Genomic DNA, 27,121 nt, shown 5'->3' with positions numbered 1-27,121 from the left:
TAGATAATGCGCTATACTAAAAAAAAGCTCAATTAACTAAAATACAGTCACGTCTCTCACCTCCGTTTCCGTTCCCAGAATTTTGCCTGGATTACAGAGACATCCGGACAGTGGAATCAGTCCCTAAAGTTTACAAATAAAGAAGAAAAAAAAATCCGTCCCCTGGCAACCTGTCTGGATAATGGAGACATTCGGATTGTGGAGTTCCAAATTAGAGAGAGACGTGACTGTACGCAGTTTCTCTCTTGTCTGTCCATTTTTTTCTTTCTCGCCTTAAAGGTCTAGAACTTGTATACATTTCGGCCGGTTTTGCCCTTTGCCTAATCATTTTACCTTTGTCGACTCCCACAGTCTGCAATTGTTTATTTAGGCTTACAAGTGATTCTGGTTGTTCTTATTTGCACATATGGTAAGCTTTTTATTCTGCTTTTGTATTTCCTAATCTCATGATGAAAACGACGGAAATGAGAAAAAGTTGTACATTGAGTCAACTTGAAATCGGCCCATGACAGATGTAGGGGGAAGTAATTCTTCAGAGCAATAAGACCAACCGAGCCGGAGTTTATCCCTGTCTTTATAGTGTGAAACAGACAATTACAATTGTTTGCTATTGCTACCATTCGGATACCATGCTATTCAATTACAAAGTACTTTCCACCAGATCTATCAGACATCAGACAATCAGCTACCCAATAAATGCTGGGCGGACAAAGAGGGTCAAAACAAATAAATCTCAACTGCATCCAGGAACAATCTTGGTCCCTTTTCATGTGAAGCAAGTTCTCTACCAACTGAGCTAATGGGACCCTTGATAATATATTACACAAAAGCTCATGTTTTTTTTCTTCTTTCTTTTCTTTAAAAAAATAAAACAGAGGCCTTACTTTTGGACTCTGGTTCATCTGGGGACAACTCCAAACCGAGATCTCTTGTGGGCATCCAGGCAGCAAAACAGTCTGACTCCTCTAGGTGGATAGTCAGTAACTGGAGAGCATTGAATAAAGAACCAAATGAATGGATTGGGTATTAATATAGAATTGTAACGTTATACGATTCTTTCATCTCTTTGTATTCATTATTAAACGAGTTATTTTTACCGTGCCCGATAACACACTAAACATACTCAAAGCGCGTCACAAGCCAACAGCAACTTGTAACATGTAGGATGAGACAAGATACATGTTGGGTGGTATCACTATTATTTTGAAACAGAGACAACGCAATTAACGGCCAGGTACTCATTTTACACCTTTTCCAAGGACTCAACTATGCACTGGTCAGAACGGGGGCTCGAACCCAGGACCTTCCGATCCAAAGGCGAGCGTCATACCACAAGCCCACATAGTCATACAAAGTGAATCTAGAATCAAAATGATCAGAAATATGAACCTTTTGAGTTTTAAAAAATTAAATAAATAGTATTAATTCTCATCATTACTATTGGAAATTAATCCCAAGTATCATATTTGTGGCTATCAATCAAATTTTCATCAACTAGTTTTCACCCCTTATCTGGAACCCTCTTCCAAGATATATTAGAGACAGTAATGATACAGATTTCTTTAAAAAACCATCTTTAAACGTTTCTTTTTAATATGTAGCATTGTACAATTATATTGCTTTGTTTCATCTTGCATGTTTGAGTGGTTGTATGTTTGAGTAAAAGTAGCCACGTTACTGTTAAGCGCTTTGAGCTTGTTGATATATGGGATAAGGTGCGGCATAAAAACCATATATTATTATTATTCACACATAAATAATGCTGCTTTGAGATGGTGAGTCACAAATTATTAGTAAAGAACAATGTGTACTTTTGTGCAGGTCTGATAACCCAAAATGTTATGGGCTCATTGTTGTAATGGACATACTCTCAAACCAATGCAAAATGTTGTCCATTACAACAATGTTAAATCAAGCCCATGATTGCATTAGGCTATCAGACCTGCAAATATACACAACTCGGTTTAGAATCAATTCAATTCACCAAAAATTAATGCTCTTTTAAATTCATTGTACAACATTCAAACACATTATTAAGGCGTGTGCTCTTTTAAATTCATTGTACAACATTCAAACACATTATTAAGGAGTGAGTAATATTTAACCGGTATTTTAAAAAAAAATTCATTTGGGTTAAACGACTAGAATTTTGTTGGCAGTGGTGGAATGGGAATGATGGGAACAGCTATTCAAACTTTGTGAAGATTCCACCATTGATGGAAAGTTGGCGACAAAGGAAATGCAAAGGAAACACATTTAAATTTTTTTTTTTTAAATTGAGCTTTATATAGCGCAATATCCACTAAATGTGCTCAAAGCGCTTTACAGGCGGTCCCTGGTCAACAGCGACATTTAACATGTAGGACGGGACATGACGCCTGTTAGGCAATATTACAATTTTTCGGACAAAGACAACGCTGTTAACAGCCAGGTACTCATTTTACACCTGAGTATGGTGAGAGAATGTGAGTAAAGAGCCTTTTACAAAGACTCAACTATATGCCAGCGAGGCTCGAACCTGGTTTAGAATCAATTCAATTTACCAAAAATTAATGCTCTTTTAAATTCATTTTACAACTTTCAAGCACATTATTAAGGAGTGAGTAAAATTTAACCGGTATTTTAAAAAAATAAATTCATCTGGGTTAAACGACTAGAATTTTGTTTGCAGTGGTGGAATGACGGGAAAAATAAAAGAGTTATTCAAACTTTGTGAATATTCCACCATGAATGAAAAAGTTGGCGAGAAAGGAAATGCAAAGGAAACATATTATAAGGAAGATAACGACACATACCCCTGTCTTGAGGTCCACAGAAAACCAGTTTGGTACAAAAATCATCTTGAAGTGTCGTTTGACCACATCCTCTATGTCAGACTTGCCGTAGTCCGTCACTTTCCTGGCCTGGAGAGAAAAACAAGTCAAAAGAAAAAGATGACAGACATTATGTGACACAACACAGCATGGGCAGGGCCAAGGCCTGACACTATAAAAAAAAACAACAACTTGAGCTTTCAGGGGAAAGGGGGTCCCGACAGTTCAGTTGGTAGAGCACTCGTTTCACACGCAAAGGGACCGAGATCGATCCCGGGTGCCGTCGAGATTTTACTCTGACCCCCCTGTCCACCCAGCAGTGAATGGGTAGCTGGGTCTGTTAGATTTGGTGGAAAGTACTTTGCGATAGACTAGCATCCTATCCAAAGGATAGCAAGCAATTGCTATTGTCTGTTTCACGGGGCCATAACTCTGAAGGACTACTTTTTAAAAGGGGAAACATAACATCAATCTAAATTTCCATATTGCGTTCAGGGGAATATAAATGAAACAGCGTGAAATGAATTAAGTATGGTTGATCCGTGGAAATGCCTTACTGAAATTTTCATATAAAAAAAATAATTTATTTATTCACTTTGCCCTGAGGACATTTGGAAGGTTTGCACGTATAACATTTCTTTGCATCCATCTGAATACATTCATGTTTTGCAATGAAAAGAAATCAACATATGACAGTGGTATGATCTTTGCTTCATGCCAGAAAGGTAGCTAGTTTGACTGCACGTCACGCTGTGTGACCTTGAGCAAGTCAGCTTGCCCTAGCTCACTTTAAATTAAATTGATCCTTAACACGAGCTTTTATATAGCGCAATATCCACTAAACGTGCTCAAAGCGCTTTACAAGGAATCCCTGGCCAACAGCAACATTTAACAGTTAGGATGGGACATGACGCCCTTTAGGCGATATTACAATTTTTTTTTAGGACAGAGACAACGCTGTTAACGACCAGGTACTATTTTTACACCTGAGTACGGTGAGAGAATGTGAGTAAAGAGCCTTCTCCAAGGACTCAAATATGCACAGAGCAAGGCTCGAACCCAGGACCTTCAGATCCGAAAGCGAGTGTCAAACCACTAGACCACATAGCTGCCCGGAAAATTTTACAGCGCAGTAATGCAGCCAGGATCATTCCAGTCTTCCTTTGGAAGGCAAAATTCCCTTGGAATGTATCTTTTTAATTATATTTATTCAATAACATTACCACACATATTGAGTCAGACACACATCAACACTTACAGTGAGAACATCCCATAGAACAACATTATCATCTGTGTCTTTGGTTACAATGTGTCGTTTGTCATTCAACACGTGATATTGTCTGATGCTGGGGTCACCTGGGGAGCACAGGACACAAATTATACAGAAGAACATGGATATAACAGGGATAATGGGTCTCTTATATATGAGAAAACCTGTTATAACAGTTAGGCAAAGAAAATCAATTGCCACATTTCCACTATTAAAAGTAGTACAAGTTATAGCGGTAGTAGTAGTAGTAGTAGTAGTAGTAGTAGTAGTAGTAGTAGTAGTAGTAGTAGTAGTAGTAGTAGTAGTAGTAGTAGTAGTCGATCCATTTGGCATAAAAGAAACTACAGACTGCATCCCTGTTAACCAGAATAGGGTGGTCCCCCACAATATACCTTTAACGGTCATGTTAGGTTGGGAGAAGGCCGGTGAAGGTCTCCAGCGGTCGTTGTCAAAATCGCCCGAGGCCCTGGAGGCTGGGATTTTCACTGGCTGCAAACGTGGAAAAGTGGAAAACATGAATAAAAAAACTTTGTTGAGTGATGTTTGTTTTAAGGGTTTTACGGCGCTTGCAACACATTAAGGTCATATCAGCGCCAGTAAAAAGGAAGAAAATGGGATAGTAAAAAGTTCTAGAATTACAATAAAAGCATCCAAGAACAAGGCAGACAAAGGGGAATTGGTCCAAATTGGGAGCAGATATAGATTCCAAGAGCACATTATCAGTGTACTTAGTTTGAGATCACCTAAATTCTCATCCAGACACAAGCACAGGTCCCCACTAAGAGGAATACACTCAAACGTTTACAAATCATATATAATATAAAGAAAGCATAATACAGTGCATAACAGAGAGATGATTTACAAGGAAAAAAAATATCATCTCCCAAAACAATAACTATGCATTTGACCGTTTCCCTCCCAGCCAGGATACGGCCAGGGCCAGGACAAAACCAAGTAATCTCATTCCAAGACAAAGACAGAAAGCATGTTGGAAAACAAGTCATAGGGGGATCGAAGACACAGTATGTACCTCCCTGCCCACTATGTTTGTAGACTGACATAACCTAGATTAGTTTTACAAAAGGTTTAATTAAAAGCTTGGCGACAAGGCACTCCAATGGTATGCCCTTATGGAAATAAATAACAATGTGAAATTGAATGTAAGCTTCAATTTAATATACGAAAACAGATAAAATTGATGTTTCGGGTTTCCCCTTTATCAACAGAACAGGATGAATGAAACACTACAGATGAAAGAGATAATGTAGTAGTGGCGTTGTTAAGATGAATCTTGAATATTTTAACAGCAATGGGATACAATCAATTGTATTGGTGTCTCAGTGATTATTATTAAGATGAATTCATCTTAACAATGCCACTACATTATCTCGTTCATCTGTATTCATCCTGTTTTGCTGATAAAAGGGAAACCTGAAACATCCATTTTATCTTTTTTCATATATCAAATTGAAGCTTACATTCAATTTCACATTGTTATTTATTTCTTCGAGCTGTGAGCAGCAACGTTTACATTGCCCTTATGGAAAGCATTTTGCACACAGTAAACCCTCTGTCTCCCTGGCAGTACTTTGGGATAGACTGTCCTACCTAAAGGATGGCAAACAATCATTTTCACCCATTTAATAAAGTTTTATAATATAGAAACATTCTACTATCTAAAAATGCTAATAAAACATCCTCTGAATGATATTTAAAATATAAATACTATATGCCTGTGGAGAAGGAGCTTACCCAGTTCCTGATACTTGAATCCGTGGTAGACACCCATATGTTGGGCTGGGGGGCATTCTCCACCAACTGAAGCTGAAAATGACATAATTATCCTTTTTAATCATTAATGTTAGTAATATGACTTCTACAACCACTGCTACTACGACTAGAACTTCTACTGGTTTTAGCATTACCATTATCATTCTTCTTATTGTCCTTAACATTATTATTACCATTCTTAAAATTATAATTATTATCATTAATCTTAATATCATTATTATTATTATTTTCTTTAAAAGGTCTCCCCTTGCAGGATCACCCACCCCTCACCGCCTCAATTTTCAATCAAATATTCTGATTCTGATGAATTTTATTCTAAAGTAACCGTTTTGTTTAGGCATTTGGTCTATCTCAATATCACACCACGTTAAGCGAGTGGGTCACATTTATTGTAATTCTTACCTTTAAGACAGGGCTTTTTTCCTCACAAATCAGCTCTCGGTTATCAGGACACCTCATCTCTGTGGCCCACACCTTCCTGTCACGACCTCCAGAGAAAACCACAGAAAAAGCATCGTTGGCCTGAAACAAAAACATCAAAGCTAATTTAAAGCGGTTATGTGGTCAAGTGGTATGACACTCGCTTTCGGATCGGAAGGTCCTGTGTTCGAGCCTCGCTCTGCACATGGTTGAGTCCTTGGAGAAGGCTCTTTACTCACATTCTCTCATCGTACTCGGGTGTAAAATAACTACCTGGTCGTTAATAGCATTGTCTCTGTCCGAAAAAAATTGTAATATCGCCTAACAGGCCTCATGTCCTGTCCTACATGTTAAATGTTGCTGTTGGCCAGGGACCCCTTGTAAAGCACTTTGAGCACATTCAGTGGATATTGCGTTATATAAAAGCTCAATTTAGAGACTAATAATAATATTTTAAAATAGTCCTTTAGAGCCAATAAGCCAAAGTTAATCCTGGATAGGACGCTGGTCTATCGCAAAGCAATTTCCATCAGATTTATCAGACCCAGCAAGCCAATCACTGCCTGGCGGACAGAAAAAAATAATTCTGGCAAAAATGACCAGTCACAAAGAAAAAACCCTCCATTAAGCTAGCAAAAAAAAAATAAAGACACCCTCAAAAAACTCATAAAATTTAAAAAAAAAAAAAAAAATCTGTCATTACTATCATGACGATAATCATTATCATTATTATTATTATTACTATCATGAATATTATCATTATCCTCATTCTTCTTCTCCTCATTATTATGATGATAATCATTATCAATTCTATGACAATCATTACTATCATCATCATCATTATTATTATTATCATTATCATCATTCCTTTTTTTTTTCCTTCTCCATATTCACAATATTATGATAATCATTATTATTTCTTTATTTATGATTATTGTTTTGGTAATTTTTATGATGATGATGATGACGAGTATTATTATTACTACCGTCACCATATAATCATTATAATCAGTACCTGTAAGGCCCAGACGCCTTCATCATGGACACGGAATGTGGCGATACAAAGCTGCTGACCAAGAGACCATAAACGAATCGTTCCATCAGAACTTCCCGACAGACACTGAAAAAAAAAAAAGGTTTACATATTAATTGTGAAATTGTATTGGAATTTTTTTAAAAACAAGTAATTTAATTCTATATTTATAATGGTGGAATTTGAAAATTCCCAGTAGAACACTGACTATGCATGAACTTTTATCAAAATCTTTACAGTTGTCACGTTTGAATATTGTCTCCCTTACTGTTTTGTTTTTTTGTTTTTAAGGGTTTTACGGCGCTTGCAACACATTAAGGTCATATCAGCGCCAGTAAAAAAGAAGAAAATGGGATAGTAAAAAGTTCTAGAATTACAATAAAGCATCCAAGAAAAGGGAAGACAAAGTGGAATTGGTTCAAATAAGAAACAGGTGTAGATTCCAAAAGCACTCTATCAAAGTACTTAGTTTGAGATCACTAAAAGTCTCATCCAGACACAAGCACGGTTCCCCGCTAAGAGGAACACACTCAAATGTTTTACAAATCATATATAATATAAAGAAAGCATAATACAGTGCATAACAGAGAGATGATTTAAAAGGAAAAAAATATCATCTCCCAAAACTAACTATACATTCGACTGTTTCCCTCTTAGCCAGGGGATCCGACCAGGACCAGGACAAAACCAAGTAATCTCATTCCGAGACAAAGACAGAAAGCATGTTGGAAAACAGATATAAGGGGATAGAAGACACAGTATGTACCTCCCTGCCCGCTATGGGAGGTCAGGATCCCCACCCAGGCCTCCCTTACTGTATGACAATCGTTAATAAATCACTATCGTTACTATCCATATTTAAAGCCATCTGTCGTTACATTCAGAAGATTAAGGGTGATTTGTTGTTGTTTGTTGCTTTAGGTCTCTTCCAACACAATTGAGGTTATATGAGAGACCGATGAAACAAAAAAACAAGCAATCTAACAAAAATAGTACAAATGTAAATCAAAATCATAACCCAAAGATATCATAAGCTAAATTATAAACAACCAAGAACAAACAGGCAGAAGATTTACAGAAAAAAAAAATCCCCTGTCAAAAATACAATCACAAACCAAAGAAGCAGGATAGGCTAGTAAAGAGAAGAAGAAACGACATCACTATCGGATCGTACACCCATGCGAACATCATAGGTATATGATTCAAGGGTGATGCTCCCATCCAACCACCCGCCCTCCCTTACTGTATGACAATCGTTAATAAATCACTATCGTTACTATCCATATTTAAAGCCATCTGTCGTTACATTCAGAAGATTAAGGGTGAAATAATTGTTCAATCAGGTTAGAAAATACTCCAAACCCCACTGGTGAAGGCTTAAGTTTGAACGGGCTCATCAGAATGTTTCTCAGGTTTTGATTTCAGGAGTTATGAAACAAACCCAACAATGTCAAGTAACTTCAGCGTTTTTTAAAAAGGAAGGAAATTAACAATAGATTTAGAATTTAGCGGGCCCTACAAAATGTCAATGGGGATCCTTGATAGTTCAGATGGTAGAGCACTCTCTTTACACGCAAAGGGACCAAGATCAAACCCAGGTGAAGATGAATTTTTTTTCTCTCTATCCACCAGGTAGTTGGTGAGATATTATTATATCTGGCTGAAAGTATGTTGCAATAATAGACCAGCGTCCTATCCAAAGGGTAGCGATCAATTGCCAATGTCCATTTCACACTATAGAAACCCGGGATAAACCACTGGCTCCATGGGCTGACGACGGCTTTGAAAGATTACCCAGTAGTTGTGCATCAAGTATTCAATTTAACTCCTTTCCCTCCCCATCACTCGGGATTTTAAAAAATGTGTCAGTGCATGACATAATCAGTCGGAAGGTGAAAATTTTGGGTTTGCATTTTTTTTTCATTTTCTGAAAGAATATGCTCCCCAGAGCATTTTTAATCTTTATTTGAAGTAAATGGGGTGATTTTTCATGAAGTTATGGACAGTTGTATGGGAATTGTATCTTGCAACTTTTCTCAAATTTCATACTTTTTCAACTGGACTAGCTGTAAAAAACATTTAGAAGTGAAATTAAGCTTTGATATTTCTCGAAGATGTGCAAAAAGTGTTGATTTAATCATTTATGACAAGAACTCATTTTTGATAAAAATTAACCTTTTAACTAAACTTGGAAATATCTCAGTTCAAACCTTTTCACCATCCGACTGATTATGTCATTCACTGTAACAAATAAGTAATACACATTATCCTCCCCCTCCCTTCACACCTGTGTTCCATCTTTGTTAAGTAGAAGAGCCTTGACATTGTCGGTGTGACCTTTCAACTTCATTAATTTCTGACAACAACGAACATCCCAGACTCTCAAGACTTTCTCTGTCGACCCAGACACAATGATGGAGCCAGATTGGTTCATGGCCAGGCTGTAGATGGAATCTTTGTTGCCAGTTAAACTGGATGCTGGGGATAAAGAAAAAATGAAACAATAAGATGATTAAGTGGGTTCATCATCATCATAGCTTGTCGCTCCAACAACACTGAACCCACAGTACCTGTGGAGCAGACTCTTAGGTCATGGTCAGTGCAGCTGGGCCCATCCTGGCATTCTCTAAGAATGTGCTCCATCGTCTGCTCTGGGCATCCACATGTACACAAGCTAGTCTCAGCCAGCCTCCACTTTTTCATGATTCCAGCTGTTCTCCCAATTTGTGCCCATGCTCTGTTCAGTGTTATAATATGACTGGATATGTATCATTACCACCACTATTATAACCATGATTAATATCACTACCAAAATATATATTTTCAATTTGGAGATTTCATAAAGTTCAAGATCCATTTAATGTGCTGAAAACGCTTTACAGAGGTCCCAAGCCAGAGATACTTAACATGTAGGAAAAGAGACATGATGCCTGTTAGCACTATTACAATTTTTCTTTTTTGGGGACAGATATAACGCTGTTCCTTGCCAGGTACTAATTTTACACCTGGGTGCAGCGAGATAATGTGAGTAGAGAGAAATTTCCTTCTTAATCATCTTTATCATTCCTATGGACTTACTGGTGACTGTATTGTTGGAGGCTGTAAGAGCTGTCAGGGTGTTGACGTCCCATAGAAATATCTGTCTGTCCAGACCGGCTGACGCCACTTTCTCTCTGTCCTTGGCATATGCCAAAGCCTTCACATAGTCCTGGGGGGAAGTAGAGGGGATTGAACGAAATATTATATTGATTGTAAGTATTAAAAAATTTATAACAGCTAACAGCTATTAACAGCTTTAAAAAATAACGTGTTAAGTCTTTACATGGGTCGCAAATCAAAAATTTTAAAAAGGAGGAACATTTCGCAGATTTCACAGAAAGCCCATTACAGAAATAAAGTGGAGCAAAATGTCCATCCTATTAAAGACAATACTGGTAAAATATATAATTATTAACATAAACATCAATTGACACTAAAAAGAAAGAAGAAAAGATTATTGAATCAATAAGAATAAGACTCATACACCCAGACATAACAAAATTAATGGAAAATTAATGGAACTTCTTCAGCTGAAATTGCTCGTTGCCATAGCGAAGGACTTGAAATTTGAGATCCATGTATATGAGCTGTTGGATTTGGAGGAAAATGATAAGCCTATTTAAATTTTGTCAGTTAAAAACAAGATGAGCTTTGGCTCCATGGGCGTAATGAGTTTGAAGGACTCCTGGTACCGTCAGCGTGTCTGAAAAACAAATGAGCTTGATTTCATTGATGTTAACACAGAATCCACCATATGAACAAGAACACTGAGTGGATACGACATTGCATTAATACGACATATCAAATCATCATTCCATTGCATAAAAAACAAAACAAAAAAAAAAACATAATAAAACACAAACTACAAACCAAAACATTCTGTCGGATCTAGTAGACCCAGCTACATAATCCAGGATTGCCGATTCAAGAGGAAAAAAAAATTACGGAACTTTTCGAAGAACACATCGAGTGACTTCTATCTGAACACTTATCCAGTAAAAGGACATTATATATTTACGTTTTATTCCATTCACCAGGTGATTGGGAAACGTACAGAGGTTTATTTACATACTGAATTCTGTAAATATACCATGGGTGCCAGCAGGAAGAAGTGCTGAAACCCGAAACTAAAATCTCGACACTTTGCCAAACCTGAAAATGTTCCTACTGAAAATGCGGCCTAAACTTTACTCTTATTTCATCACCATTTTTATAACATTATTAAATGATTACACAGCAAACATATTGACACACCTCCATACACTGAAAAGGTGGCTGAATCACGTTTTCGAATTTTTACAGATGCTATTAGGTTATTTTACTCAAAACACTGAAACCGGAGGTATTTGACTTTGAGATATCGCGAAACCGGAATTCTGGCATGAACCGGAAAACTGGCACCCATGTAATATACAGAACGCCTGCAACCTTGAACAAAGGGCTGTATGAACAGATCCCAACAAAACCTTTGACAGATACTTTGACAATTTGATTGTGATATGAGTGCTATATCATCTGAGCTACCAAGACTCTTAAAAATGCATCATTAATAGATAATATAATGTAATAATAACAAAGGGGGGGATTTGAAAAACAAAAGATTCTCCACCCCATTCACCCCTCCTCTTCCTAAAAGAAAAAAAAAGAAAAGAGAAAAAACTGGCTGATTCTTCTACCAACGTAAAGGATCACTATGAAGGGAAAAGCAAACCAAACTCATTCCATTTCGAGAACAAGTTTTGAGAGCAATATGAATGGACCCCCCCCCCTCAACAACAAAAAAAACCTAACAAACCCCCCCCCCCCCCCCCCCCCCAAATAAAAAAAACCCCACAAACACAACAAAAAAACAAAACAGGGTAGCATTATAGAAGAGATATCTTAAGCTTTGTCAGCATCCAATACCTTGTGAGTTCGTAATGTTGACATACAAAATCCTTTGTGTGCATTCCATACTTTGACTGTCGTGTCACTGGAGGCTGATATCACTGTCATAAATAGAAATTTTAAAAAATAATTTAAAAAACAAAACAAAACAAATTAAAATTTCAGATTGAAAAAAAAAAGAACTAATATTATAAAAAAGAGTCATTTGGCTTTGAAAATCTATCATTATCATAAAGATAATAATTAAGAAAACAGTCTGAGTTAAATTGGAAAATTGTCAAGCTAAAAAAAGAAATCACAGATGTAATGAAAGTCTTGTTAACAAATGTTTACATATTTCATCCTAAAAATGAAATGAAATTGGACTTACAGAATCTCTAACACTGAATGAATAGTGGAGGAATTAATAGTCAATATCCATTAATTAAGTACAACTGTCAATAAACAAATTGTGTTGAACGAATCAGAAATTCCCTAAAAAGCAAGCTTCAAAAATCCAACCAGACAGGTTCTACATTAAATAACCAATGCAAAAGGCATGGATGGGGATGACAGGCTGTGAATTGTATTGTATTTAAGGGTTTTACGGCACTTGCAACACATTTAGGTTATATCAGCGCCAGATAAAAGAAAGAAAATGGGAGAGTTAACAGTTCTAGAATTCCAATTAAAGCACCCAAGAGAAAGTACGACAAAGGGGAACTGGGAACAAATAGGGATCAGATGTAGATTCCAAGAGCAAACCATCATTGTATTGAGATCACCTATAAGTCTCATTTGGACACAAGCACAAAATCCAACAGAGAGGAATACACTCAAATGCTTACATTATACATTAAAAATAACAAATATAATAATACATAACAGAGAGATGGTGTACAAGGAAAAAAATATCATCTCCCAAAACAATAACTATGCATTTGACTGTTTCCCCTCCCAGCCAGGGCCAGGACAAGATCAAGTAATCTCATTCCAAGACAAAGACAGAAAGCATGTTGGAAAACAGATATAAGGGAATAGAAGACACAGTAAGTGCCTCCCTGCCCACTATGGGAGGAGATGAAAGGTTAAATGAGAGCTGAAAGAGACGGAATCGTCATGGCTCTGAGAAAATGGCCTAAAGAGAGGGAAAGCTGGAAGAACACAGTTGCAGCCCGATGTTAAGTGATTTAAGTCAAGTAATAAAATTATGTAAAACACCAATGAAAGGACTGCGATTTTTAATGTCTTTAAGAAAGTTTGTAACATCAAACTTACATGTCCTCCCATTACAACACAGGACGATGTCATTGACCCAGTCTGTGTGGTGCTCAAGGGACAAAATATACGGATCCTGAATATAAAATAAATAAAAAAAAGGGTTTTGAAGTCATTGGAATAAAAATAACAGTTCATAATAACTTTTATAATAATAATAATAATATAATAATAATAATAATAATAATAATAATAATAATAATAATAATAAAACAATAGTAATACTAATACAATTAATAATAATAATAATAATAATAATAATAATAATAATAATAATAATAATAATAATAATAATAATAATAATAATAATAATCTTGCAGAGATCTATAAATTTTAAGCATTTAAAAAAAAGCATATCTTTACAGGGAAACCCTTTGCTTAAATAAAAAAAAAACCTGAAAGTTTTTCTTGTAAAGACTATATGATATGAACATATTTCATGCCAAGCTTCTCCTCATTGAATGGCATCACGCTTAAATCATAGAAAAGGATGCATACCCATATAGCTCCCCATTAACTTGTTGCCTTTAAACAACCCATAATTTTATCTTTGATAAAATCAACTCACCAATACCGACTAAGGTCAGACAGAATATTTGAGAATTCCGTCTTTCATACATTTATGAATGAGGAATAGATTAAACTTATTTGAAATACCAGCTTACTTTATTAGTTCGTGTGTTCCATATTCGTATAATGGAATCTCTCCCTGCAGAGTAAAGTCTGTTTAGATGAGGGTCAAACTGCAATGCATTTACACCAGATCTGTGGCATCGTTCAACTTCGTCACGAATCACAAAAGAGACCTAATTATGAAAAGAAAACAAAGATAAATGTGAGATGCAGGTGATGACATCATTCTTAACTTTAAAATTGCAAATGTGGATGGATGGGGGAGGGGGGGGGGGGGGGAATATGAATTGAGAAATGATTTTTCAAAAAGTCAAGTGTCACACACTGCTTTCTGGTCCTCTCATAATAAACCTAGCACAAAAATGCTATGGAGATGTCACATTTGCATGGATCATATATTTAAAAAATTGCCTTGACTGGTGCGTTTAAATGAGGTATATTCAACCAATTCACACCACTTGTGCCTGCGAGCAAACATCATTCAAGAACACAGAAGTCACATTGTTAAACAAAAAAAAAATATATATATATATTAACAACTAAATAATATCATATAATTATAATATAAAGAGATTTTGCATCTCGAACACAAAGATACAGTTCCACCTCCAACCAAAAAAATCTAAAGCAGAACGCTGACAATACCAAATTGTCTCATTTCAGTTTTGGAATTAAAACTAAATGAAGAGTCACAGGGTCAGTTTCTTCATTTTAAAGTTCAAGTTTCATGAAATATGCGTAGTTGGCAATATAATAAGATGAATTGTATAAGGATATCACAAACACAGTGGTGTGCACAGAACCTAAGCATGCCAAATCTAGAAAGAATGGAAAGGGTTTTTGTCACTTGAACTTTTGAGTCAACACATAACTAGAATAGACTACTGATTAAGACTAAGACCCAGATTGCCGCCAGCAGACTTATAAAGGTTGTTAACCAGATCAACCAATTTTAATTTAAAGTTAAAGTTTACATATAAATGCAATTCAGAGCTTAAAACGCCTATAACACCCCAAGAAATAAGTGAAGCCATACAAAAGCTCAATAACAACAGATCGCCAGGTCTAGATGGTGTTAGAGCAGAAGAACTAAAATGTCTTGATGACAAATGCATACAAATACTAGCTGATATTTATAATAAGATATTTAAGACAAAACAAGTTCTCATTCTTGGAAGTGGAAAACCCATTCTGCTAAACAAACCAAATAAAAAGAAAGGCCCTTTAGAAAATTTACGACCAATCGTATTATTATGCACGCTAAGAAAAGTTTTAAGCACAACCACGCTCAACAGAATTAGAGAAAAGGTAGAGGAATATCTTTCACCTTCACAAAGTGGGTTTAGAAGAGATAGAAGCACTGCAGACTGAGTATGGCCCATCGATGGCTGAAAGCCAGAACGGAGAAATATAAGGAAGAATTTACCATACTTGGAATCAATATGAGTTCAGCTTTCGACACTATATGCAGAACCAAATTGTTATCAATCCTTGACTCATTCTTGGACAAAGATCACGTGAAGCTCATAAGATACCTATTATCAAATACTACATGATTACAATTTGAATCCGGCAGAGAATTAACAACAATATCAACCTCAATTGGATCCCCTCAAGGAGACAGCTTGAGTCCAATTCTATACCTTGAATCGGCCATGAAAGATATAAGACCAAAATTACCACCAATAAAGAAGATCACTCGTGAATTGTTATACGCAGATGATACAGACCTAATCTTTAAATCAGAACATCAAGCGAAAATATTCTTGCCAATAATATCAACTACCCTAGAAGCATGGAATCTGAAAGTGAATCAATCCAAAACAGAATATATAAAAATCCACAGAAATTCAAACGAATGGAAAAATGTACGTAAACTAGGCAATTTGATCAACAAAAATGAAGACATCAGAAAACAAAAGCAGCTAGCCACCAATGCATTCAACCAACACCAACATTTATGGAATAGAAATAACATAATCAGTGAGAATAAACGAATACAGATTTACGAGGCACTGATTATTGACATGTGGAACCTGGGGCCTCACAAAAAATAACTTAGAAAGTCTCGATTCATATCACCGCAAACAATTACGCCATGTAATCGGAATCTATTGGCCAGAGACAATTACAAATACTAATACTGATCTCTAAGGAAAAACCAGGGTCCAACGCCTGAGTACAATAAAAGAACAGCGATGGAGGCTATTTGGTCACATCTTACGTCGAGAAGATAACATCCCAGCCCAAACTGCAATGACAGAATATTTCCTTCATGGCAACAAATATGTAGGGAGACCACAAACATCAATAGTAACTACCCTGAACCAGGACCTCTCTACTATCAGAAATTTCTGGATTCAGATGAGGCCGAATCAATCCCTGAAGAACTAAGAAATACTGCAGTGCCCTCCGTACTAAAGTCACAACAAGATCTTGACAGCCTCAAAACTCTGGCCAGGACCGCGACCAATGGAAACAATTGACAACATGGATGGAGAGAGCAGCACTTATATCTATCTATCGACCATGACTGATGAATCAACGCAATTCTCAGCAAGCGTCATTCGGACTGCGAAGCTTACTACTATAAATGCAAGACTTTATTACAATTCTAAAACCCAATGAGCACTGCTTGATATCTTAAATTGCATTCTGATTCATTTTACGGAGGGGACTGTTGTTAACTGTTACGATTACTGTTGTCTGCTGAGCTGAGCTTGTTGAGCACTGCAGCAGTGGCAGTGGTGTCGGTGTCGAAAATCGAAAACCGCAAAATTACGGTTAAACTTAAACCTAGTCTACACCAAAACGAACTTGCATGCGTTTCAGATCGATCTCTATGATACTTTCATATTGTTCCGATATTGCAATTTTTACCTGTACTCTTTTGCGACCAGCAGATCCCGAGACTCTTTCCATTGCTGCAGAGTAGAAATAATCTATTGTTGACAATATTTAGAGGCCAGCCACTCCTGTAAAAACAACCCGGAAGTAATCATCATGATGTTTTTGCAGTATTGAAATGAATATATTTTAGTGGACAAATGAAGTTTACAATTAGCAAGTCAAAATTTTAAAAAAATCCTGTAGGGTGCCACTTTGGAAAAGCAAAGGTTGAAGGCATCTTTTATCATAGAATTTTAGATTTAGAGAAAAATGGCTGTTTAGTCTCTGCGAGATTGGCACTTCCGTCTTGACATCGCTTCTGTAGCAACCCAAAATAAGAAGAGAAGTTGCCTTTGCCATTGTTGACAAAATGCCTCCTAAAAAGAAGAAGGGAAAGGGGAAGGGGAAAAAGAAGGGAAAGAAGAAGGATGGTAAGAGTACCTGCATGATCTTTTCATGCATTTCTTTATTTTTCAGGATACTCAATTTGTGAATTTCGTTGAACTCTTTCATTTTTCGTTTTGATTTTAATTTTAAGGAGTTAGATTAGAACCAGACTCATACTCAACCAATTTTTTCTTACTCAAACTCAAGGGGAAATGATAATATATTATGATGCAGGATAGTCTAAAAGTAATATCTGTAATTTCCATATGATTCTTTACATCATTCTCAGAATGATGAGGCGGAATTACAATCAATCATGATTGATTCCCAAATAGTTTGCTTAAATTTAATTGACAGAGCCCCCTACCCCCAACACACACACACACACACACACACACACACACACACACACACATTAACATTCTGGACGTGCAACTCTGACTCTGACAGTATTAAGCAGTCTTGTCAATTCAATTGCTTTAATGATGAGGAGGAAGAATGTCCGAGGTCAAGTTTGTAAATACATTCAATTTGTTGAGAAAAAAACACAAGACCTGTCTCCAAATTTGACTTGTTTATAATATAACAATCAAGGGTTAAATAGACCATTTTGGCCTTAAACACCCTGTAACAAAATAAAGTATCTGCTTTTAAAATATTTTAATAATCATCTAATGCAGACATGGGGTGAATAGATTGGTTCTTTCCTTCGTCAGCGGTTACATTTTCAGAGGGAAACTCTCTATTGTTTACGTTTTTAACAATTAGATCATTAAAAAATATTTCAAGTTTCTGCGAACAATTAGTCTGTATCCTTACTCTGATCAGCAATAATACAAAATCATCTGTCTTGAGTTGATCTTCGCAGATGGTTGATAGTAGGCTTTTTGGATGATAGATTACTGAGTTGAACAAATTGTTACATTCTAGAAAGATAATCATTTGCATTGAATGTATTATGTACTCTAACTTATTTTATCAAAGTTTTTGTCTGATTTACGTCATTTTTTCCCATTATGTTTTTGTATTTTTCACCTAACAATATGTTCCAAATTGGTTTGGTAATCTATTATTTGGATTAATTCTACACATATGTGTAGATAGGATTTTATTAATTTGATTTTCGTCATATCTATTTATTCTTTGTCACAGTCAGCAGTGTGTTCCTGAGTTAATCATGTCATATCATACACATTTTTTTGTTGTTGTTGCATATATACCTATTTATCCCCACAGATGCCCAACTTGAACTTGAAGACAAATACAAACGTACAATGGATGAAATTAATGCACTCAAAGATCACCTTTGTGAGTATAACAATATTATTCCCTTTTTCAATTCTTTTTCTCGCTCGTTCCTTTCCACCTCTCTCTCTCTCTCTCTCTCTCTCTCTCTCTCTCTCTCTCTCTCTCTCTCTCTCTCTCTCTCTCTCTCTCTCCGCGGGTGGTTGGATGGAAGCATCACCCTTGAATCATATACCTATGATGTTCGCATGGGTGTACGATCCGATAGTGATGTCGTTTCTTCTTCTCTTTACTAGCCTATCCTGCTTCTTTGGTTTGTGATTGTATTTTTGACAGGGGATATTTTTTTTTCTGTAAATCTTCTGCCTGTTTTTTCTTGGTTATTTATAATTTAGCTTATGATATCTTTAGGTTATGATTTTGATTTACATTTGTACTATTTTTGTTAGATTGCTTGTTTTTTTGTTTCAGCGGTCTCTCATATAACCTCAATTGTGTTGGAAGAGACCTAAAGCAACAAACAAACAAAAACAAACAAATCTCTCTCTCTCTCTCTCTCTCTCTCTCTCTCTCTCTCTCTCTCTCTCTCTCTCTCTCTCTCTCTACATATTTCATCCTGCTCTTCCTTTCTCCTCCCCATCATCCGCTTCCTCATCCACCTCTTCTTTCTTTTTTCTATACTTCTTTGAGCCTATGCTGTCAAAGTCCGATTTGCAATGCTGTTTTGGTGAAAATAATAGGATATCCCGTAAGGCTAGAGTCATATTTAATCCTGTCTGTTAAAGATTTAAATCCTATTCGATGTTGAATGTGACTTTTTAAAACAATCAGGAATATGATATTTCTTTCTTTCTTCTTTTGTTTGTTTGTTTTTTAAAATTTCAGTTTGTATTTTTATTTTGTTTAGATTCAATTAATTAATTGATTGATTTATCTATTTTCTTGGGGTTAAATTTGATTACCGATATTTACTGTTTCTTTGACCTAATTTCTTCACAGCTATTCGTAGAGAATTCACACGACGAGCCAAATCATCCAATCAGGATGCAACTAGACGGATGGAAGATGCCTTCAAGGAATTGGAGGAACATAAGGAAGATCAGAAGGCCATCAATGCAGGTGATGATGATGATGATGATGATGATGATGATGATGATGATGATGATGATGATGATGGTGGTGGTGATGGTGGTGGTGGTGATGAAGATTCGATGATGAGTGTGCAGGAGTTTCATAAACACACATATGTGTATCATTAAAGCCCGTATCAGATATGCAACTTTTGACAAGAGGCAAAATGTAAACTAGCTTATGTTTTAGTCTCCATTTAAAGTTAGATTTGTGTTGTTTTATTTATATTTTTTTTTTCAAATAGATTCATTTCGTTAATAATAAAACATCTCATCATAACACAATTTCCATGTTTTAGTGTTATACTAATTTTATATTTAGACATATTTGATTTTTGGGCTATGGGTTATGCTGCCATACATGATAGCAGATTTGATTAGTGACTATAAAGTCTTTCAAGAAAATATAACCATTACACCTACCGTCTGTTCCAAACTCTACCTTTTAGATATGCAGGTGACCCAGTTTCAGGCAATCTCAAAAGCCTTATGGGTCATGAATATGTGGCCCATTGCCCCAAAACGGTGTTAAGTCGGGGTAAACCAAATGTCGAAAGGGGGGAGGGAGGAGGAGGGGGATATTTAAGTTAAAGTATCCAGAAACACGAAGTATTTGTTACTGAAAGAAGTTAGCATTTGATTATCACCAATCAAACATAAAAAAACTTAAGTCAAGTCTAACAACCCTAACCCTTTTGAGATGGTAAGACACATATAATAGATGGAGAGAAAAATAATAGTGAGTGTTATAAATATATAATATCCCCTTTTATATGAGAGTCACATTCACTCACTTTACTTTTCTCTCCTTCTTATTGACTTACTGGCTCATTTAGGCACCTCTAGGTTTGGGTATTACCAAATATACTCGTAAACCCTGGTTTGATTGGTTCTTGGTTGTATATTTTGTACATTTTTGTGCATTTACATGATATATATATATATATATATATATATATATATATATATATATATATACATTGTCGCCATAGATTCTCAACTTTGTGTTTATACATTTTTATGCATGCCACGTCTGTAAACGAATTTCCTTTTTTTTGATGAAAAAATTATATATTATTATTATTATTATTATTATATTATTATTATTATTATTATTATTATTATTATTATTATTATTATTATTATTACTGATTCATAACTTGTTTTCGTGTTTTGCTTCAAACTGCAGACATGACCAGACAATACAAGACAATGCAGACGGAGATGGGACTACGCATTCACCAGCTTGAGACAGAACTTGGACGGACCAGATCTCAACTGAGTATGGATTATTTTTTATAATAATAATAATAATAATAATAATAATAATAATAATAATAATAATAATAATAATAATAATAATAATAATAATAATAATAATAATAATAATAATGCTGAAAACTTATATAACGCTATAACTCCGAGACATCAGACTCTAAGCGCTTAAATTACAAATTACTTTGGCTGAAACATACTCATTCACACACACAAGCATACTGCCGTTGTTTCTTAAAACACAGTATATGCATATACAATGTTAACCAAATAGCACATAATATGTTCTTTAATAAAACGACAGCATACACATACACACACACACACACATACACACATACACACACACAACACACAACAGAAACCAGACAGACCTATATTGCTTCTCATACCATCTACTATTTTATGACAATCTGTGTTATTGTCTAAACTTACATCCATAAATAAATGACACAGTGAATGACATAATCAGTCGGATGGTGAAAAGGTTTGAACTGAGATATTACCAAGTTTAGTTAGAGAAAGTCAATTTTTATCAAAAATGAGTTCTTGTCATATATGATTAAATCAACTTGTTTTGTACATCTTCTGGAAATATCACAGCTTAATTTCACTTCTAAAATATTTTTTTCATCTTGTCAAGTTGAAAAAATTATGAAATTTGAGAAAAGTTGCCAGATACCTTTCCCATACATCTGACCATAACTTCATGAAAAATCACCCGATTTACTTCAAATAAAGATTAAAATGCTCTGGTAAGCAAATTCTTTGAGAAATTACAAAAAAGCAAATCCAAAATTTTCACCTTTCCACTGATTATGTCATGCACTGACACAAATATTATGCATATTTGTATAACACATTTCCATTTTTTTAAAAACCATGCTCAAGATTAATAGATTATTTTCCTATACCATGAACAAAGTTTCTATTTTTTTGCAGTCCAAGTTGCGGGTTACTGTGTATTTTTACAATATTAATCATATCCTATAGTGAAGTAGGAAAAAAATAACATCTGATACCAACAAAAACAAGCAACAGAGTACTCTACAGCCAGTACAATGAGAAGACCTCTCTCTCTCTCTCTCTCTCTCTCTCTCTCTCTCTCTCTCTCTCTCTCTCTCTCTCTCTCTCTCTCTCTCTCCTCTCTCTCTCTCTCTCTCTCTCTCTCTCTCTCTCTCCCTCTCTTTCTCTTCAAACTTAGAGGTCTGATGGCAACTTTTCGGCTATGTACTTAGAAGAGACATGGAAATAGTATCAAATGCCATTTTGGTAATAAAATAATATATAATAATATCATTACAAAAAATACCATATGTTTTCAGGTTCTACAGAGGCAGAGTTGAAGAAAAGTTATGAGGATCGAAAGAAGATGATAGAAGAACGGGACACTGAAATCACAGATTTGAGGTTAAAGATCAATTCAATGGAGAAAGCTTATGAAAATGTGTTACGAGTAAGTCCTGAATACTGTCTTATTTTTCTTCTTCTTGGCATCTTCCTCCTCCTCCTCCTCCTCCTCCTCCTCTTCCTCCTCCTCCTCCTCTTCCTCCACCTCCTCCTCCTCCTCCTCCTCCTCCTACTCCTCCTCCTCCTCCTACTCCTACTCCTCTCTCTCCTCCTCCTCCTCCTCCTCCTCCTCCTCCTCTTCCTCTCCTCTCTCCTCCTCCTCTCTCCTCCTTCTCTCTCTTCCTCCTTCCTCTCTCTTCTCTCTTTTCTTTCTTCTCTTCTTCTTCTTCTTCTTCTTCTTCTTCTTCTTCTTCTTCTTTTTTCTTCTTCTTCTTCTTCTTCTTCTTTCTTCTTCTTCTCTTCTCTTCTTTCTTCTTTCTTCTTCTCTTCTTCTTCTTCTTCTTCTTCTTCTTCTTCTTCTTCTTCTTTCTTCTTCTTCTTCTTCTTTCTTCTCTCTTCTTCTTCTCTTCTTCTTCTCTTCTCTTCTCTTCTTCTTCTTCTTCTTCTCTTCTCTTCTTCTTCTTCTTCTTCTTCTTCTTCTTCTTCTTCTTCTTTCTTCTTCTTCTCTTCTTCTTCTTCTTCTTCTTCTTCTTCTTCTTTTCTTCTTCTTCTTCTCTTCTTCTCTTCTTCTTCTCTTCTTCTTCTTCCTTCTTTTCCTTTCTTCTTCCTCTTCTCTCTTCTTCTTCTTCTTCTTCTTCTTCTTCTTCTTCTTCTTCTTCTCTCTTCTTCTTCTTCTTCCTTCTTCTTCTTCTTTCTTCTTCTTCTTCTCTCTTCTTCTCTTCTTCTTTCTTCTTCTTCTTCTTCTTCTTCTTCTTCTCTTCTTCTTCTTCTTCTCTTCTCTCTTCTTCTTCTTCTTCTTCTTCTTCTTCTTCTTCTTCTTCTTCTTCTTCTTCTTCTTCTTCTTCTTCTTCTTCTCCTCCTCCTCCTCCTCCTCCTCCTCCTCCTCCTCCTTTCCTCTTCTTTTCTTCTTCTTCTCCTTCTTCTTTAAGTGGACCGTTGTTGATCGGATCATCCCAAATAGCCCTGAATACATACATATTAAGGTCTCAACTAGATCTAACAGTAGAGGTCATTCAGAGCCATAAGACCCATGAAACCAGAGGTTATCCCTGTGTCTACAGCATTTAATTTTCACTAGATGTATCAGACAAAGCTATCTAATAGGCTTCAACAGTCACTTCCCTCGTATGACGCATAGTAACTTAGTAACTGTTTCTAAACTATCGGAACAATGGTGGACGCCTTTATGAAATTCTTCTCCGACGAGCATAAAAGTGTATCCAGAGAAGAAAACATTATAAATCTGAACATGTTTTGACTTTTATACATTCTGATCACTTGATATGTGAAATAATTCTCGCCAGCACGAAGAATAAAAAGTACCGATTTTCTTTGTTTAGAACCAAGCTGCTCATTTCTGGGCGGACGTGACGTCAGACTGTTCAATCCAATTACTGCTGGGTGGACAGGTTGGTCAAATAATAAGAAAAAATACCAAACTCAAATGCCGATGGGATTGCTAAGATCCCTTAGTACCAACTGAGCTATTGGGACCTCCTGCCAGATCTAAAAGACCCATCTTACATTTGAGTCTTGTTTTGTTTGTTTCGTATTTTAATCTCTCACACCCAGCACTCATGACGCATTATAAGAGATAACTCTGCCTTTACCCCCCCTCCCCCCGCCCCCATCCCCCTCCTCCTTTATTCCCTACCTTTCAGGAAGCCCTTGATAATTTGATGAGAAAACTGGACATTGCCAAAGACAACTGGGAAAGACAGTCCTCCGTTATTCAGTCAAAAAACAAACACACTCTACTGGAGTTTGGTCTTAACCCACTGGACATCTGATGACGTCACACCACTGTAAGACATCACCCCCCCCCCCTTCCTTATGACGTCAAATGTTCTCATAAACCTGCGATAAATTATCAAGGACAGGATATTACAGTGATAAATGTGCCCCCCCCCCCCTCCTCCCCTCACCAAATCACCTCGAAACGATAGTATGTCTAAACAGTTAAGATGGTAAAAATTGAATTTATAGCCACGAGACTTGTGCCAATGTCAGACCCGCCTACTGTTACGAGCATTTTGTAAAATGACGAAATTTTGGCTCTAATTTCAGAACTTTATGAGCATCTCTTGGTCAATTAAAACGTCTTGAAAATGAAAATTGATGCCAGACTACATACTTTTAAGGGTTTTAAAGTGTTATTTAATAATCCTTGCGAGGGTAAATTGTTGATTTTTAAAGTTAACTATAGCGACTACAATTTTTACCTCTTAAAATTCATGAATTTCGAAATATTCAAGTAGGCAGGACTGCAATAGTTTTTTGTTTGTTTTTTAAAAAGCCATTAATCAAGAAAATAATAATACAAATTTTTAAGGAGATTAAATAATATATAATGTCAAATCTCTGATCATTTTAATTTTGAAGTGACTTTTCGTTATCATGTTTGAGATGGTTGGTCACCAATTGATGGAAATGTTTCATTACATTAGAAAGATCTTAAGGATGTAAAAATGTTAAAAAGTTTTTTTTTTTGAACAACACGACTAAAGCCCATTTAATGTGTGATAATAAACACAAGATTTAATTTAAGACTTTTATGAGCTTTTCTAGTAAAAATCTTAAATTAATATGAGTGTTTATAATCCAATAAACGTGATATAATCTTCTTGTTTCACCCCTTCTCATCCAAAAAACATTCGTAATATGAGAAAGTTGGCAAAATAATTGAATTGAATTGAAATGTCAGCTGAGAATATTTCTGCTACGGTTTGCATCTATTTGGACTAGACCTCATGAGTAGGTCATGGGCGGGGTTTACTCGATCCCCCTATCTCTTCCCCCCGCCCCTCCCCTCCTCTTTCTCTATTTCTCACGTCATCCCTTTTAGCGCTGATTATTAACCACGACCGATGACTCTTGATCGCATTTGAGGATTTTTAAAGGATGATTACATCTCAAAGAAAATTATAGACACACACCAAAAAGGGAGGGGGGGGGGTATATTATATGTTGAAAGGTCGTTGTGGTTAGTCTTTTACTATAATTCATGTTTTATTTAAATAACTACTTATTGTCTCATGTAATGTAGGGTACTGACACATGTCTCAGTAAAGCCTTTTTATATACATACATATGCACATAAATATATATATATATATATATATATAATATAATATATATATAATATATATATATATATATATAAATATATATATATATAATATAATATAATATTATATATATATATATATATATATACATATATATATATATATATATATATATATATATATATATATATATATATATATATATATATATATATATATATATATATATATATAATTATATATATATTTAATATTTTAAAAATATTTACCACAATGTTTGAGACAGTCTACATTAATGTTTCAGGCTTAATTTGCCATCATCAGGACTGAGTTGTTTTGTTGCCTGTTGTTGTTTCTTGAAGTGGTTCCGGTTTAAAGTTAATTAACAAGAACTTCCGGCGATGTTGACACGTACCGTACATCTCACTTTTCTTGTTGAGTGTGGCTTCATGAGGGTGTTTGATTATAGTATATTAATGTAGACTGTCTCAAACATTGTGGTAAATATTTTAAAAAAATAATAATTCGCTCCATTACTACATGTCGAGCACTTTTCGTACCATATTTGTATCAAACACGATTCAATATATATATATATATAAATGTCTAAATAACTATGTGATACACATAGTATCAGGATATTTTTTTGGTTGACAAGTCTGTAACGACAGACAGTTGGATTTAATGGCCCGAAGGCCTGGATTTAGCATTATAAACATTTATGAAAATGATTCACGCCTATCAGTTATTGTATAATTTTACAAACATTTTAATCGTTATTTTTAAACATTTTGTTTCATTTCAAGCCAATCTGACTTTACATCTGGAATTAAAATATTGAAATAACTACATTTTGTTTTAATATGATTTTAATATAGAATTGTATGTGTTGTTTCTTTTTTCTCTTTCACACTTTTACTTTGCAATGTTTTATTTATTCTCTAGCAAGCCAAACGGAATCCATTTTCCAATGGGGGTTTCAGTTGTATCTATATTCCGGTTTTTGTCCAACCAAGCCAAAAATGCAACGAAACACCGATCTCTCTTCAAGTACTTAAAGCCTCTGAATGAAAAGAATCTGTTTGGACACATCATGAGACGAGATCCTGAAATATCTGCAAATAAAGCTGTCATTCTCCTTCACCAATTTGGAACCCAAACACAAAGGACGCTCAGTAGGTTATGAAGGTATCATGAGAACAAAGAAAGTATTGGACTGGAACCCTCAGGGCAGAAGATTAAGGGGAAGGCCACGAGGAACATGGAGAAGAATTAAAGAAGCTGATATACAGAGAAGTGGTAAGACCTGGAATAAGATAAAAAAAAAAGTTAGTTCGGGATAGAGAAGGATGGAAACTGTTTGTCTGTGGCCTATACCCTGACCCAGGGTGAAAAAGGCAATGATGATGATGATGATGTCACCTCATTGCCTATAACTCTCAACAACGATCTCAAAAAATTGTCAAACATCAACC

General features: G+C 35.6%; 3 protein-coding genes across 3 annotated transcripts in view; 2 read left to right on the top strand and 1 right to left on the bottom strand.

The window, feature by feature from the left end:
• Positions 1–17,297, bottom strand: part of LOC144957031 (WD repeat-containing protein 48-like) — a 33,521-nt gene extending 16,224 nt beyond the window's left edge. The window contains exons 1-13 of the mRNA XM_078887966.1: positions 17,024–17,297; positions 14,176–14,316; positions 13,511–13,586; positions 12,272–12,354; positions 10,406–10,535; positions 9,615–9,805; positions 7,310–7,414; positions 6,277–6,396; positions 5,836–5,907; positions 4,476–4,572; positions 4,072–4,169; positions 2,796–2,903; positions 885–984 (exon numbers count right to left, since the gene is read on the bottom strand). Of these exons, the coding sequence (XP_078744092.1) occupies positions 885–984; positions 2,796–2,903; positions 4,072–4,169; positions 4,476–4,572; positions 5,836–5,907; positions 6,277–6,396; positions 7,310–7,414; positions 9,615–9,805; positions 10,406–10,535; positions 12,272–12,354; positions 13,511–13,586; positions 14,176–14,316; positions 17,024–17,065 (1,363 nt within the window). The 5' untranslated portion in view covers positions 17,066–17,297. The remainder of the gene's footprint in view (positions 1–884; positions 985–2,795; positions 2,904–4,071; positions 4,170–4,475; positions 4,573–5,835; positions 5,908–6,276; positions 6,397–7,309; positions 7,415–9,614; positions 9,806–10,405; positions 10,536–12,271; positions 12,355–13,510; positions 13,587–14,175; positions 14,317–17,023) is intronic.
• LOC144957036 (uncharacterized) overlaps positions 1–27,121 on the top strand; it is a 326,762-nt gene that overhangs the window by 273,341 nt on the left and 26,300 nt on the right. The gene's annotated exons all lie outside the window — the stretch shown is intronic.
• On the top strand, positions 17,325–25,671 carry LOC144957035 (dynein regulatory complex protein 12-like). Its single transcript, XM_078887971.1, has 6 exons — positions 17,325–17,463; positions 18,656–18,727; positions 19,664–19,783; positions 20,984–21,076; positions 22,395–22,525; positions 24,240–25,671. Exons 1-6 carry the CDS (start codon positions 17,403–17,405, stop codon positions 24,366–24,368), a joined length of 606 nt encoding a protein of 201 aa, XP_078744097.1. The 5' UTR covers positions 17,325–17,402; the 3' UTR covers positions 24,369–25,671.

The sequence above is a fragment of the Berghia stephanieae genome, chromosome 11 (assembly GCF_034508935.2).
Source record: "Berghia stephanieae isolate SIO BIC M18660-M18661 chromosome 11, UCSD_Bste_1.3, whole genome shotgun sequence".
Classification (NCBI taxonomy): Eukaryota; Metazoa; Mollusca; class Gastropoda; order Nudibranchia; family Aeolidiidae; genus Berghia; species Berghia stephanieae.
The sequence above is the reverse complement of the archived record's forward strand: the minus strand, read 5'-3'. Positions and strand labels throughout refer to the sequence as shown.